The 16289-nt window shown below is 44.9% G+C and overlaps 3 protein-coding genes across 5 annotated transcripts; all 3 read left to right on the top strand.

The window, feature by feature from the left end:
* The first annotated feature begins 99 nt into the window (after positions 1-99).
* On the top strand, positions 100-989 carry spink4 (serine peptidase inhibitor, Kazal type 4). Its single transcript, XM_057034931.1, has 4 exons — positions 100-258; positions 460-488; positions 586-698; positions 856-989. The coding sequence occupies exons 1-4, from the start codon at positions 207-209 to the stop codon at positions 899-901; spliced, it is 240 nt and encodes a 79-aa protein (XP_056890911.1). The 5' UTR covers positions 100-206; the 3' UTR covers positions 902-989.
* A 270-nt stretch (positions 990-1259) lies between these two features.
* On the top strand, positions 1260-5878 carry stra6l (STRA6-like). The gene is made up of 18 exons (XM_057034930.1): positions 1260-1393; positions 1504-1576; positions 1730-1830; positions 1913-2043; positions 2126-2246; positions 2403-2448; positions 2584-2709; positions 2806-2879; positions 3048-3156; positions 3275-3428; positions 3520-3595; positions 3660-3741; positions 3859-3907; positions 4091-4208; positions 4301-4420; positions 4571-4734; positions 4927-5070; positions 5149-5878. Exons 1-18 carry the CDS (start codon positions 1365-1367, stop codon positions 5385-5387), a joined length of 1956 nt encoding a protein of 651 aa, XP_056890910.1. The 5' UTR covers positions 1260-1364; the 3' UTR covers positions 5388-5878.
* Positions 5879-7081: 1203 nt separating this feature from the next.
* On the top strand, positions 7082-14918 carry tdrd7a (tudor domain containing 7 a). Of its 3 annotated transcripts, none has more exons than XM_057034929.1 (20): positions 7084-7221; positions 8126-8351; positions 8434-8555; positions 8706-8743; positions 9903-9943; positions 10114-10284; positions 10415-11074; positions 11183-11373; positions 11443-11635; positions 11767-11878; positions 11951-12159; positions 12285-12419; positions 12742-12825; positions 12921-13055; positions 13142-13252; positions 13491-13656; positions 13745-13872; positions 13955-14148; positions 14226-14386; positions 14450-14918. In XM_057034929.1, exons 2-20 carry the CDS (start codon positions 8148-8150, stop codon positions 14662-14664), a joined length of 3270 nt encoding a protein of 1089 aa, XP_056890909.1. In that variant the 5' UTR covers positions 7084-7221; positions 8126-8147; the 3' UTR covers positions 14665-14918. The 3 variants fall into 3 exon arrangements, 2 of the variants coding, with proteins under 2 accessions (XP_056890909.1, XP_056890908.1); XM_057034928.1 differs by having other exon boundaries at positions 13491-13668; XR_008950902.1 differs by lacking the exon at positions 14450-14918 and having other exon boundaries at positions 7082-7221; positions 13491-13668; positions 13745-13954; positions 14018-14148.
* Positions 14919-16289: the final 1371 nt, after the last annotated feature.

Here is a 16289-nt window from a genome sequence, read left to right as displayed (position 1 = left end):
GCGCTTGTCAAATGGAAGCGTGGAGCTAACAAAGGATGCATCTGCATTGTGTGCGTCACAGTTTGCTATAAATTTCTAGACCATGCATGTGTGTGTGTGTGTGTGTGCATGTGTGGCAGGGTGTGGTTGGGGGCGTGTGCACAATCGCACAGTCAGTAAAAGCACCCTGGTATCTGCCCCTCTTGAGTTATTCATCCACCATCATCATGACTGGAAGGGCTGTTATTCTGGGACTTCTCCTCATCTGCGTAACTGCAGGTAAACATGCTGCGTTCAACAACGGGGGGATTCGCTGGGTTGATTTGGCAACATCGAGTAAGGCGCCGTGGGCAGAGTTGTGATGCTGCGCAGGGAAAGCGACTCATTGGAGTAAACGTGTGTGTAAGGGGCACTTACGGTTTACCTGTATCATCATCAAAGGATCACTATTGTTTTATAAGACATCGGCTTTCTTTACAGATCCTGAAAAGTCTGGAATCTTGAGAAAGGTGTGTGTTTGTGTCTATTAGAACTATTCATTTGAAGTGTTGACTTCTGGGAGAATGTAGCCAATTGCTGTGGGGTTTGTGTTGTTTCCTTCTGAAGCCTCACTGCCCTGACACGGAGCCGATCCTGGCCTGCCCTCTCAACCTTGCTCCGGTCTGCGGCAGCGACGGAAACACCTATGCCAACGAGTGTACCCTGTGTGTGCAGAGCTAGTGAGTACACACAGCTGCTCCTCTTCTCACACCTTCACCACGTCCCTGACGGGATCCGCTCAGCTTGGGGAGGGGGAGGGGGAACAACAAGAAAAATAGCAGATTATTTGATTTGAGAAAAGAAAAAAAACCTGATAACTGATGTGTTTTTATACAGTCAATCCAAGACGGACATTCTGATCGTCAAGGAGGAGAGTTGCTGAGGGACAACGGCGATGACATCACTCCCCAGCTGACCAATGGAGATCTGTTTATCCAGCGTTCAATAAATTTAATTCAGCAGTACAAAAACCTTCTGATGTTTTCCTTGTTTCTCTGAATAGTGAAGTAATCTGGAAATATCTGTCCAGAATGTGAAGGCAGGAGGTGAATGTTCGGGCAGTTATCTCCGGTGAAAGTCAAATATTTACACTCATTTCCCAACAATATTCACCTGTGTGTGTGTGTGTGTGTGTGTGTGTGTGTGTGTGTGTGTGTGTGTGTGTGGTGTGTGTGTGTGTGAGAGAGAGAGAGAGAGAGAGGGAGAGAGAGAATACATCAATGAATTGAGAGGTCAAAGGTCAGTCACATGATTGCAACCAGGAAACACAGCCGTGGTGTCATCAATCCTTTCACTTCCTCTTTCTTCGCGACAGAGCAGAGGCAACGTTCTGACCTGAGATATCAATGGTGATTACAAACCAAGAGGAGCATTCGTAAGTACACGATAGTGCTCTGAATACTGCAGATGTAACGACATGTCAGGAGTAAAACCCGCTGCAGTGAAGCATCGCTCTGACCATTTCACCTCTGGTTGCCTCTCCAGGTGGTCCGAAGTTCAGGACTGCCGGAATGGAGTCTCCATGGAACTCTTCCTGCACTTTTCTCTCATGCCCGCAGTGAGCGGTTCAGTTCTCCGGTTCCAAACGCTGAAATCAACAATCTGCTGAGCTGAAATGACACATTTTAACTGCGTCTGCTCACCAATTGCGAGCGCTTGATCCGCACACATGCGTCGTGGGTGATTTTATTTATTTGTTTCATTCTTCCAGGTTTTGATCACAGGGGTTCTATCATTCCTCCAGAAGAGAGTCAAGAGACTAGCCCTAGACAACAGACTGCCCTTCCTGGGGGGGCGATTTGCTGTTGTGGTGTAAGAAACCCACCTACGCGGATCCCATCTACTCATGCTGTTGAATGAATCACTGATATGTCCTATTTGATTGTTGCCGCAGGCCTTTAGACACCATGAGCAGCCTGAGCAATCGCTGGTCGTATGGCTTTGCCTTTGGCGCCGTGTCCTCCAGCGTCCTGCTGCTCTTCTCTGAGTCTTACCTCCCTTTCCCTGTCCCACCCTGGGCCAGAGGTACGCCCCCGCATCACCACCACCACCGCGGCTCTGTGGTCACTCCCTGCTTTTAATGGTGTTTCTTTTACACTGACTCTAGCAATACTCTATCTGGTCGGAGCGTTAGAGGTCGGGGTCGTCTTTCTCCCCTTCTTTGCCTGTTTGTCCACGCCTTTCAGGACAGTCGGGGCAGTGTTGGGAATCCTGTACTCGCTGCCCTGGTAAACAGTCAGGGAATATCCATGGTTAACAACCGCTAATAATCTGTTTTTGTTGGAGGAATTCACCCTTCAGCCACAATAGTAAATAAAATCTTGTCTTAAAAGTAAGTTTGACTTTAAATGACCGTGTGCATGTATGTGTCTCCCTGATTGTAGGATTATTATTACAGTCTGGGACACATTCACCTGTCCCAGTGGGAAGGTAAGAGGGTATTCATCAATATTTAATAATCATTTTGTTGACCCCTAAAGAATGCTGAGTGTATGTGTGTGTGTGTGTGTGTGTGTGTGTGTGTGTGTGTGTGTGTGTGTGTGTTTGCCTGTTATCCTATTTAAGGTGCTAGGTAAACACCAGAAGGTGATTGTCCAGTGGCCCAGCATCCTCTCCCTGGTCTTCCTCCTAGGACGATTTATCTACATACTGATTAAAGACATACGAATACGCCTGCAGCTGGAAGCAGAGGTCAGCAGAAAGTGCCCACATGTCACATTCGTTCACTGGGGGAACGATGAGGGAGCTTGCTTAACGAGGATCCCTTGGTGGGTCACTCTGCTGCAGGAGCCGGAGGAGTTGATGGAGCAGCACAAGATGCAGCATGTCCGGGACCTGCTGAGGAAAACACCTGTGTGCAGGTAGGATACTCTTTACCGCTCCTCTCACACCACATTGAGATGGGACAGCATCAAGTACACAAATTGACATGGCCAAGGGCAAAGGTCAGAGGGAACCTGAAGGCTGCGAGGACCACGTACTGCATGTGGACGGCGAATTTATGCACCTATTTCCTCCCTGTGTCGCAGGAAGCCACTCAGCTGGTTCCAGAGACGAGTTTACGAATGGGATCCAAACTTCAAATTCCCAAACAGGATCATTGGAACTGCCATAATATCCCTTATTGGCCTATATACAGTAAAATAAGACATCTGGCCCAAACCTTTGATCGTATAACCTATTGATATGTAGAAACAAAAACCACAAGTGTGCTTTTGCTGCGGGTCAGAACGTGTCCTTTTCTTGAATTGTGCAGTTGACCCTGGCGGACTACAGCCTCAGCAACAGGGTGTTCGATCAGGTCAAACATTACAAGGATACGCTGAAGCAACTAGTGACCGCCTGCAACCAAACTGAAGCGCTTGGGGCCCTAATACCAAATCTGGAGGAATTCATCGACGTGGCTCAGAGTGAGTGGCTCTGTTTCCCTGGGAAATGGATCTAAACGTAATCAACGCCTGCGTAAAGATAGATGTAAAGTTTACGTCTGCTTATTTTCAGAATCTTGGCTAGCTACCACCATCTTTGCAAGCCTCAACTCAGTAGCCTACACTTTCCATGTGTTGGCATGTTACAGGTGAAATACATGAGGGTTTAGATTTAGTTTAAGGAGGAAGCTCTTTAATTAAGTGCTGTTACAGGAAACACATGAAGAGATTGTGGAAGGGGCAGAAGGGCTTTCTTCCCGAGAAGTTTCAAACTCCAGTTTCTGCCACTAGTGTCGTAAGTTGATCTTCTGCCTTTTCTGTGTCTTCTTGACAACTCACCACCACGTGGAAGCTCAAGAACAGACTTTTCAATGCAAAACGTTGCTGTTTTCTCTTTTTTTCAATTCCACAGTCTTCAATTACAAGATACTCCGGATGGCAAATAGCTTTTACATTGTGGGGTAAGGTGTCACACTTCTGACTGCCACACCAGCGTCTGAGAACCCAGTTCCACTGTTTTCCATCCTTTTGATCACGACCCCTCCATCAGTTCTGGCACCACGATGCAAATTTCCTATGAAGAAAATGATTCATAGACATATGAGAATGCGCCATGTTTGACATTTCTTCTGTTTTCCCTTTAGGCTACCTCATTGTCCATTTTGTCCACTTTGTGTTTGCTCTGTTTATCGTTTACGCTTTCATACTACCAATAATGCATGGTCAAGTACTCAGCATGCTCGCCCAGCTGGGAACAATACTGTAAGGCCTTATATGTATTGTTATATTCCACCGTGTATGTTATATCTATATAAATATGGCTCTGTGTGTGTGTGTGTGTGTGTGTGTGTCAGCCTGGCCATTGGTCTCGTGATTGGCTTGGTCATTCTCCAGGTTGTGCTGGTTCAGCTCTTCTTCCTCCAGGACAAGCTGTCTCCTACTGATAAACAAAAACCTTTGGCTCTGAACAACAGGTGCACACAGTTTAGTCCCGACTGTAAAGATGTGGTGCAAATCTAATAAATAACAAGATCCATGTGTCAGCTGCTTAACACCAAGTGATTATGTCTCAAAGGGAAGCTGGAGATTCCATTTAATACTCTTTTCCTCCTTCTCCTTCCCAGAAAGGCCTTCCATTGCTTCAATTATTTCTTCTTCTTCTACAATGTCGCGATGGGTATCAGCAACTGCATTGTGAGGCTGCTGTGCAGTATTGTGACGGGCACGTGGCTGGTGTCGCGCATCGACCGGACCATTATGCAGAGAGGGTATGAAGCCATGGATGCCGGTGAGCTAAAGTTCATACGTGTGGAGTAAAATGCACAATCAAATGTAGAAGAAAACCGCGGTGAGAAAATTGTTAAAATGGGAGGATTGGTTTGTGTTTCTGGTTGTGACGTCAGCGTGAGCCTGTGTTCGTCCTAATATTCCAGTCGTAGCAGACCAAGTTCATGTTTGTTTTTTCTCCCACATATTCCAGGCTACAGCACATGGATTGGGATGATCTTTGCAGACCACTACCATAACAATCCAGTCATGGTCTGTTTCTGCCACTTACTGGTCTCCAACTCACCGGGCGGACACACAGTGTCTTCATATTCCACATTCAACAACCCACCGTCAGGTACACACTGACTTCTTCATCAAACTTTACCTTTTTCTGTTGGATATTTTCAACTGTGGCACTTTTTCTCTTTGTCAGAACCCAATGTGAATAGCCTGGCCAGGAGGCGCTGGATGTTGTTTTACACTTTGGTGAAGAACCCACAATTGATTCTGCTCCGAAAGCACCACCAATCGTCAGCCCTCTCAGAACAGAAGCCAACGCTCCCCCGGTCAGACACGGTGTTGCAGGCCTGGGCCATGACATCACAAGCACAGTGCAACAAGGCAACACCACAGTCCAACCCAGAGGCCGAAGCCATACCAGCAGAAGACTAAAAAATATTTAATTGATTCTGCTCTCTCTCTCTCTCTCTCTCTCTCTCTTGCTTTTGTTTTATTTTCAATTTAGTCGACCAACGGTGTAAAACCAACGGTGTTACGGTTCAACTGACATTCTGCCATTGTAAAGGGAGCATTAATCTTATTTTGTGGTGGGACAACAGCTTCGAGAAGTTATAGGAATCTATCCAATCTAGAAATGTTCTTTATACCAGAGCTAATGCATTTAAAGCAGCGGGAGACACACCAGTAATCGTTGCGTTGTTTTCACGAGACTTGAGTACAATAAGAGCCAAGAGCACATTTTTCGCCAAGAGGGGGCGCTGTTGTTGCACTTTCGGGACCCAATTAGGGAGGCCTTAAACCAACGAAGAAGAACTTTAGAACCCGAATAAACTGCGGCATGGTTAGCAAAAGAAGTTTGTTTTTGTTTGTTTGTTTGTTTGTTTTAATAATGTACTGTGACATTTAAAGTAGGATGTACTGGTTTTCTACGGTCTTTCGTGGGTTATTCATGTTTTAAATGAGCCAATTTACATTAAAGTTCCGTGATTTTGCTAGTCAATCAAATCTTAAGGTTAACGTAAAAGCAAATTTCAGAATTTTTGTTGGTTTTGGTTAAAAAAAGGGATTTTTAAGTTAAGATTTCCATCAGCACCGATGCAAACCTGTTTAGCATCCACTCATTCCGCTGCTCCTGCAGGGTCAAGCCATAACCCCCCTTCATCTCTGCTCCTCCCCACCTGACCAAGTCTGTTGAGTTGGAGTTCAACTCAGACAGAATTTACACACAACTCTTAGACATCAAAATTTCCAGCAAAGGTCACCGTGACACATGAGACACTAACTCTTCCACTGCCTCCCCCTGTGGAGCTCCCTCAGGTGTGTGTGTGGTCTTCATACACCTGCTAGTTTGGCCTGAAGGAACCCTCTCACTCATACATTTATTTTTCTTCTATATCAGCCTTAGAGATTTTCAGGGCAGTTTATAAAAAGGATTTAATCTGACTTCAGATATTTAAATTGAAAATATTATAATTGAAAGTATTTTGGTTCAATAAAACTAAATTGTATTAACGACAAAGCTAAATCAAACTTTTTTTTCCCCCACCACTTTACTCTTGACATAAGTTGTGTTATGATTGTTGCACAATTGATACATGCGTTGCTGTGGATTGATTTCACATGATTCAAACTAAAATGTTGCCTGAAAAAAGTAATGATGTTGACTTTTTATTAAAAAGGCATTGACTGTTTTAGCAAGTGCAGCCAGTGTATGAATGTTTGCAGTGTGACGATGGTTAAAGATTTTTAAAAATCTCACCAAATATCCAAAGGTGTTACTTCTAGTCAAAATAAGTCGTGAATGTACATAATTACTCACATACCTATTAAGATTAAGGTGATTGAAGTCTAAAGAAATACTTGCGTAGAGCAAAGCTTTTACATCAGCATATATTAGAAGTTTAGTTTTTGGAACTGTCATTCTGACATCTAAAAGTGTGCATTGATTTTAAATTGTAGAAACTTACTTCAAGAAATTGCACAAATTAGAAAAATTATTTAACCCCAGTAAGAAAATATAGCTGTTGTCAATACATCCATCGTAAAGGGCGACATTTGACTCAGGTTTTGGGGAAATAATTATTGTTTTATTTACATTTCCATTTTTATATCCAGGAAACTGACTAAAATGTACACCGGTCACATTGATGGGCATCCAGCAGGTGGCGCCGTTTCTACATTTCCTGGCCCCGCTTGTCTCAATTAGGAAGGCCTTAAACCCACGAAGAAGAACTACTTGAACGTTCAGGGCATCGTAGTGAGCAAAGTAAGTTAAGATTGTTTTTTCCCTTCTTTATTTAGCTATGACATACTAAGTAGTGTATACATTTAATCAGTTTTATTGCAGTTTCACAGTTCATTTAATTGTTTAATTAAGTGCTATTTTCCCGTGTTGGGTGTGAACCAGCCTCATCATTCGAATCGCTGTTCCCGAGGTTTGGCTAACCAATTAACGCTTCGGTTAAGGTTAATGGAACCATACATCCCAAACAGGTTCTGGTTTCAGGCGGAATCGCACATACATAAGAAAACTAAACATACCGATGTTAAAACTAAAAACTAAAACACCCGAAAGACTCCTTGGCGCCACAAGCCGACTTTGAGTCCTGCGGGTATCGATCTCTGCGGGTATCGATCCCAGGACGTTCACGCTTTCCGGTGACGCCATCTTGTCACTTTAGTGTAAAATTCTTTGGTTCTTTAAAGTCCACTTGTGTGGCTTAAGAAACCAACTTTAAAATCACGATTTAAAGCGTGTTTTTCCGATGGCAAAAGCGATGTTCTTGTGAAATTTGGCATTTTGAACTCTTCATTGGCTAACTGACCTCATTGGTGATAATGCCGCATTTTTCTCCGATTTTAGTTCTTATAGGAATGTATTTGATTTAAAAAATAAAACATAACATTTTAGGTGAAAAATGCTTCCAAGTTAAATGTGCCGCTTATTGACACAAATGCTGAAGTATTTAGACCAGCAGCAAGAGAGAACATGTGTTGATTAATTACCAGTAATGGGATGGTTAAACTGGCCCAATCACACGGTTTAAATCACAAATTGCCAATTCCATGATCTGGAACCTTAGTAGCTCCCATCATCTCTCTGAATGGATTCTGCATTACTGTTTCCTGGAATGTGTTTAATCACCAGTAAATCCATTTGCCGTCTTCAGACCTCGGTAGGAAAATACCACAATGGTGGACAACGAGTCCATTGAAAAGTTGCTGCGGGCCGTGTTGCAATCCAGTAAGGAAGGCGTGCCTGTGAGCAGCATCCAGTCCGATTACCACTCGCTGTGTGGGGAGAGCATCCCCCTAAAGAGGCTGGGGTACTCTAACATTGAAGACTACCTCCGGAGCATCCCCTCCGTCGTCCGCCTCGGGTACGACATGGGGCAGGTAAGGCTCGATGCAGTTATTTATTTGTGTGTCATCTAATGTGCTCAGAAACATTCGTTTATGATCTAAATCTGTTCTGTAGTTGAAATGCTTTGCTGTAGTGTGTCAAGAGACATCCCACATTGCTGAGCTGGTAGCCAAGCAGAAGAGCTCCAAGAAATCTGGTCGACCCAAAATTATGAAACATTACAATAAGCCTGTGAGGTGAGTACACGCACAGGGAAGCTTTAAGAGTGCTGAACTCATTTATTGAACAGTTGTTTAGGAGGATGTTTGCTCATTGAAGTTGCAGTTCCGTTGTATAAATGTTGTTTGAACATCTTTAGTCTTTTAATGCTGCCATGTTGTCAACAGGAAGGTGATGACTTATGCGAATGGACAGAAGCTGAGAGGTATGTGGCACCATTTTGGATAGTGCAGGTCAAAAATAAATGACTGAAACGGATCCTCAGCGTCATCCTTGTTCACCCTCCCCTGTAGTATTGGGTATTTAAGGAAAATCTCATTGTGAAAATCCACTAAACTGAAAAGATTGGACAATATTACCAAAACCAAACTTATACTGCGTATAATTACCTGATAAACCAACATGTTGCATATAAAATGTACCGTATTTTCCGGACCATAAGGCGCACTGCCAACAAACGGTTCTGAAGGTTTTTTTTTTTCCCCCATACATTAGCCGCACCGGTTTATAATGCGCGTTAAGCAAACTAAAACAAAAACACAAAACGATACACCCACTTTTCAGCTCACTCCTCTTCAACAAATCCATCAAAGTCTTCACTGTCTTGAGTTTAACAGCTGGGCGATTTCAGCATCAGGGACATCATTATCCGAGTCAGACTCGTTGCTGTTAATCAGCTGTTCGGGGATTATTCCAGCCTTCGTGAAAGCTCGGACGACACTTGAGACTGATATTTTAGCCCAGGCATCCACGGTCCACTGGCAGATGGTGGCGTAACTCGCCCGGCGCTGTCTTGGTGAATGTGTGTTCGCCTTCTTTCATCCGATGTTCCCACGCAGATCTCGATTCAGTACCTTTGAACGACCTGTCGACACCAATATCCAGCGGTTGGAGTTCTTTTGTCAACCCACCTGGAATTACGGCAAGCTCCGAATTAGTTTTCTTCATTTGAATTTTGACAGTATCAGTGAGGTGGGTGCGCATGGAGTCGCAGATCAGTCAGGACGGAGATTTGTGGAAAAAGACGGCTGGAAACTTTCCTTTTGGCAAAGTCTGGCTCTTGAAAATGACCGTGGGTGGTAGTTTCTGTCCATTAGCCTGGCGACCGAGAACTACAGCGAAGTATGACACACCCACACTTGATTTATTCATTTTTTTTTTTACCAAAGTCGCATTAAAACATTTTGACAGGTTTTAAAATTGGTCTGACGTCAATAAGCACAAACATAATTAATCCATACACAAGCCGCACCGGATTTTGAGGCGCACAGTCAATTTTTGACAACATTTTAAGTGTTCCCTGTAGTCCGAAAAATACGGTACCAATTTCAGCATTTGTAATTTAACCTCTTATTTTCTTTTAGAAAAGCCCCCACAAGAAGTCTGGATAAATAACAACTATGAGGTTTGGTACCCTTGTTTATTTCAGAATGTACAGGTGGACACATCAATGTATATGCACTATCCCAATTTAATATTTCCCTGAAGTGTATCAATAAATGAACATATGTCGTTATCATCATGAACATAAAGAATATCTCTGTACTGATGATGTTATGAAATTGTTCTATACAGTCTGGTTCCTATAATGTGGAGCTGGTACGGAGGAGAATGTCTAAACTGCTGGAGAAATACTGCAGTGGATTGTGGATGTCCAAACTCTCAGTGTTCTATCGTGACATGTTCAGAGAGAATCTGCACCCTCATGCACTGATTGACATGGCGAAGTGGACAGACATCTGTATCGTAAGTTACCCACTGGGCTTGCTCATAATCTGGTCAAGCTATAAATGCAACATTCATGTTGTTCTCCAGATTTAGCACTCATTTGTTTAGCTTTGAAAGTTCTCTTTTCTGCTTTTTGTGACCTTTGCAGATTGAGAAACCTTCCATCGCGCGCCAGTCTGACCGTCTCATCTACCCCCCTCTGCCCCCTAAACCATCCCTGCGACCTGTGACGCCACCCACCACATTAAGCGCCGCTCCCTCCCCAGTAACATCACATCCATCAGCACCGAAGCGAACTTCTGTAGCATCCACTCATTCCACTGCTCCTGCAGGGTCAAGCCATAACCCCCCTTCATCTCACAGCTCCACTGCTCCTCCCCACCTGACCAAGTCTGTTCATCTCATAAACGGGGACAGCGTTGGAGTTCAAGTCAGACAGAATTTACCCAAAACTCTTAGACATCAAAGCTTCCAGCGCCCAGCCCTTGCCTTGTCGTCTCCAGCCACTCAACACGGTTCCAACGGTCAAACATGTCCAGAAACTCTAACCTCCTCGAAGGAGGGTTTTTCCACTCCCTCCAGTTCGACTCCCCGTCCTCCCTCCGAATCTTCTGTTGTTCCATCAAAGGTCTTTGTGCGCGTAAAGGAAATTCTGTGCCAGTGTGGTCAGGGCGTATGGGCCTCTGCTTTACCCAAACTCTATATGGACACTTACAAGGTGCCGTTCCCTGAGCAGATTTTGGACAACTTGTCTCTCCTCCTGGATATCTGCAGAGTGGAATACCCGTTAGCACATGACAAGACAAAGGTAAGCTAACAAGGTGGTAACAGCTAAAACTCACTCAGCTAAAGCCTCCCGGACTTGTGAACAGCTACTCTTTTAAACATTGTGCCCGATGCACTTTTGTGCATTCAGGCAATCCTTTACTCCAGCCTAACAGTTACAGAAGCCCCAGATGATGAAGACAAGCAGTGTAAAGAACAGAAGCTACCTTCTGGTGTGAAGGTGTGGGGTCCTGTGATGCCTCCCTGTTTGGTTGGTCCCTCGGTGCAGTACTCCTCTGTGCTGATTACTGACGTGAACAGCAGCAATGCTGTTACTATAAGGTGAGGTGCATACGATGTTCCAAGGCTCTCCTATTATATTATGTCCCCTAAAATGTTCCCCCTCTTTAGGTTTGTAGGGGAGAACTACTCCAACGCCCAAGAGGCCATGGAAGAGACCATGTGCTCCTTTTACAACCAAAGCTCTGTCCAGAAGCCTCTCTCTAAACCTGTTGTGGGTCAGCTGGTAGCAGTCAGGGAGGAGGATGGAGAGGAAGTGACTCGAGCTCAGGTCATAGAGCTCATTTCACCAGATAAAGTCAAGGTGATGTTTATCTGGTTGAACGTCTGTGCCAGGACGGGGGGGGTTAGGGGCAGATGTCATATAGCTGCCGAATGTTCAAGCCTAGCAGCAGAAAATTAAGCTTTTATTTCATCTATCTTTCTGATTTCTAGGTGTACTATTTGGACTATGGATTTTTTGTAGAAACCACTCGGCTTAACGTGCTGCAGCTCCATCGGGATTTCTTGTCTCTGCCTTTTCAGGCAACATGTGTTCGACTTGCAGGTATCAACAGATCAATAAATTCCTTTTTAGGGTACAATAAGCACACAAAGAACAAATGTCCTCTCCTGCCAGGCCTACAAGCATTCTGTTCCCATCCATCGGTGCTCTCCTCTCTAAACAAGTTGGTTGGAAAGATCCTTCTGATGGAAACAATAGAGCCACGTCAGGAAAATCAACCCCCTCTGGTAGTGTTATACGACACATCCCAAGATGATGATATCAACATCAACTCCACATGCCTGAAGGCTCTGCAGGACCGAAACATGAACAACCCCCTGATTGTGAGTAGCGTTGCCTATTTTCTAAACTGATTCCAGTCTTGTGGGGTTTGATCCCAAGTGTGTTAGTCTCATAATAACCATGATCCCCTCCCATCCTCCACCCTTCATCATCTAAATGTCTGCAGGTGAAGGCAACCTATCAGGATGTGTGTGTCACTAACGTGGATCCCGAGGGAATTATCTACTGCCAGCTGCCTTCGAGAGGAAGAGCAAGACTCTGCAAACTCCTGGAGGAAACGGAAGCCATCTTTAGCTCCCAGGTAGGGACGTATGCTATAAATTGACCTTTTGTTAATCAATGTTAAAAATAGGCATCATTTCTTGTGTTCCTTCCAAACATTTGGCATTCTGCGTGTGAGTTTCCTGGTGAAAAACAGCCAACCTTGATCATTAGTGACGGCAAAGTTCGATTTAATAAATGTTGGGTAAATTATTAGAGGTTCATAGTTGATCGATTGCCTGCCAATTTCCACTTAAATTTACCTTCTTATTTGTATAATATGACTTAACATATGTCCTTTTATGTCTCTGGAATGTTTGCTCTTTGACTATGGTGCACTCTGGTGAATTCTTGATGTCCAGGTGCCGTCCACATTTGCGGTGTCCAGACCCTTCAGTGGCAAAGTTTGTTTAGCCCAGTACAAAGGAAAGTGGTCCAGAGTGGAGGTGAGGGGGGAGTCGCTGTGGTGTCGTTGACCTGATAAGATTGAGATTGTTCTGATGCAGCACACGTTCATGTGAAAATGTCTCTTGGTGTTTAGATCACAGTCACGTATGACAGCAAGGTAGTAGAGATCCTCTTCATTGACTCGGGCCTTCCAATGACTGTAGACGTGACAGAGCTCCGAGAGTTCCCCCCCGCTTTACTCCCAGGCTTCACCGTCATCCCACCACAGGTCAGCTGATTCCCTCTTAGTGGTTTTATGGCTCCATGTCTTTGTTTACATGTGTAACTCTGTACGATGCTGCGCTGTTGATTCAGATTACCAAATGTCGACTGGCTGAACTCAAAGTTCCAGAGGGACGCTGGAGTCCAGAGGCTGTCCTGTTGGTGAAGGAGGCTGTCCTGGGGGCTGAAGACTGTAAAATAATGGTAACAGTTTGGAATGGATAGTCTGTATCGACCCATCCACAGATGGAACTTTACTGTCATTGTGTGACCTCACACGCATAATGATAATTCTGATATGTTGCTGCTTTAGATAGACTCGCCTTACTTTATTTGATGGGTCGTCTTGAGAGCTTCTGTCATACAGACAAATGAAGCCTACGAGTTGCATCATTTATATGTATTTTAACTTTTTTACTATTATTCCTGATCATCATTTCAGATCTTGGAATTGGAGCAGCAGAAAGAGGACTTTGTCGTCTACATGTACCTCTTCATCGGTGCTGAAAGTCTGGAGCTGGACAAGAGCATCAACCGTCGGCTGGCCCAGTCGGAACCATGGAGCCAAACCAGAACACCGAAGAACGCATTTGTCAGCCTGAGCCTGAGTGAGGACAAAGGTTAATACTGTAAAAGACAGATGCCAAATGACTTGTGTGAGAACATTGGTTGACACCTTTGTGCTTCATTGTCCAGCCTTAAACCCAACTGTGAGTGTTAGAAATGAACCTCTTTGTGGAGCAGACATGTCCTCATGTCTGAAGGTCACCGTGGCACCTGAGACACTAACTCTTCCACTGCCTCCCCCTGTGGAGCTCCCTCAGGTGTGTGTGGTCTTCATACACCTGCTAGTTTGGCCTGAAGGATCCCTCCCCTCACCTCACCTCCCCACCTCTCCTCTCTCAGGTTGGTCAGTACATGGATGTGTTTGTGACCTTGGCAGATCACCCTGGTCACTTTGTGCTGCAGCCCTGGCTGGATATGCATAAACTGACGATCCTGATGGGAGACATGTTCCTTTATTATACCCGGAAGTGGAAAGATGGCTGCACCGTTTGTGTCCAGAAAGGAGAGGTGTACGCTGCAAAAGTGGGCAAAAAGTAGGTGATGATGAGTCTGAAGTCCTTCCACTGTTTGGTGACACGTCAGAGTTTACCTGAGGTCTTCCTTTATCTAGATGGTACCGGGTGCAGGTGAAGGAGATTCCCGACGGCGAGTCCGTGCGGATCTATGAGCTGGACTACGGTAAAACTAAAGTAGTCCACAGCAGTGTGTTCCAGCCCCTGATCATGGAGTTCAGACAGCTCCCCTTCCAGGCAGTGGTTGCACAGCTGGCAGGTATGAGAGGTTTTATCCCAGCAACTTTCAGCAGTCTGTTCACTCCCAAACTTCCTCCCACAGGTGTGACCCAGTGGTCACACGAAGCATCGATGTTGTTCAGGAAGCACGTTGAGCATCGACCACTGGTGGCAAAGGTGGAGAGTTTGTCAGACGTGAAAGGTTACCTGTGGAACTGCAGGCTGTCAGTTTACCTGGTGGACACTTCTCTGGAGGACAAGGACATTTGGATTCACAGCCTCATGGCAGACATCAGTGCTGAGCCGTCTAGAGCCTGATGGAGCTCCTGTCAGGTTTATCTGCTCACTTAATTTTCAGACGTCACAGTTCGCAGCTCAAATTCATTTTTGAGGGGATGACACATTTTTATTTGTATCTATTCATTAGCTGAGTGGCCTCTCGCTCATACATTTATATTTCTTCTATATCAGCCTTACAGTTAGCAGCTTCATTTTTCAGAAAATATTTTCATTTGTTGCATTTGTTCATTGTTTGAATGTTAATCCTCTATTAAAAAGGTTGTTTTAGCCTATACAGTCAATGTGTGACTCTTGTTTGAGAAGAATTATAGAACTTCCCTGGACGCTTAAATCTCTCCTGCCTCAAATAGTTTGTAATACACTTGTGAATAATTTGATTAAAAAAAATCAAACCAGGATTAACAATAGATAATAGTCATTAATGAATTTTAAATCTTTCTAACTCGCCAATTCATTTTGATAATGTGCCACCTTCATATGATCTAAATGAGACAAACGTTCTATTTATATGGGGCGGTGGAAGCTCAGCCTGCAGAGGGTTTTTAGTTCAAGCTGAGGTGTGGACAAAACACAGAAGGTGTTCTGGTCATGGGGATGAGGCCAGAACACCTTCAGAGCTCTTTGACACCAGAAACATACCGGACATCGCCCAGAGCACCAGCCCCTTTAACTGAGGCAGAGGAATCACACAGGAAGGCAAATACCTGTCAAGGGGAGGAGGCCAGGACCGAGGCTGTCCTCCTCTCCAGCTGTGTCTCCGTCTGGCCTTTTGTCACAGTCGTGTGGTGGAAGGGGAGGGGGGTAATGAATGAAAGAGCCCCGCAAGAGGCAGGTAGGGAGAGTCTGGGGCACTTTGATGACTGAGGAGGTGTTAAGGCCTTTGAGGTATGGGATGGACCAGCAGGGGGGGATGAACCCTTCAAAGAACAGTTTCAGCTTGTCTCCTGTCCAGGTAGCCCCCGCTCCTGGGGGGGTCCTTCCACCACTGGGGAACAAGGATTGAGATTAGTCCAGATGCCTGATGATAATGTGCAGAACACAGCAGAGCAGAGGTCAGATTCTAACGATTGTTCAAGTAAGAGGGAGAAGACCCAGCCAGTAATCTGTAATTCAGCAAATGGCTTTGTTACCTATTTCTTGAATCCACAGGCTTTACTCTACAATATTTACCATTAATCCTGTTGTTAAAAAAGGCATGGCCAGACGGTTGCTACGGGAAACGACAACTCGGCGTGCAGAGTCCCAAGAGAGAGTGAGGGCAGCCATTGACCGTCCCTCAGAGGAGGGCAGATCTCATGGTGCAGTCCCAAAGTTCCTGATTGATCTCTAAATAAAGACTCAACTCGGGTCATTGGGAAATATGACCAACGGACGTGATTTATCTATGTGACTCATTCATTGAGCTGCATCTTTTATCAGTGCATTTAATGGAACTGCCATGCTGGTTTTCTTTCACACAATCCCCACATACAGCGACGCACTCGTCCGATTTCCACAAAACTGTTATCAGGATGTAAATGAACTCAACGGAAGGTGAGATAATTTCTCCAGAAGTTCCCTGATCTGCCCGCCGGTCCTGCCGATCCTGCTGGTCCTGCCCGTCCATCCTGCCTGCCTTAGTCCACCTCATGGTTCTGGAGGTA

Source organism: Takifugu flavidus, chromosome 6 (assembly GCF_003711565.1).
Source record: "Takifugu flavidus isolate HTHZ2018 chromosome 6, ASM371156v2, whole genome shotgun sequence".
NCBI lineage: Eukaryota > Metazoa > Chordata > Actinopteri > Tetraodontiformes > Tetraodontidae > Takifugu > Takifugu flavidus.
The sequence above is the reverse complement of the archived record's forward strand: the minus strand, read 5'-3'. Positions and strand labels throughout refer to the sequence as shown.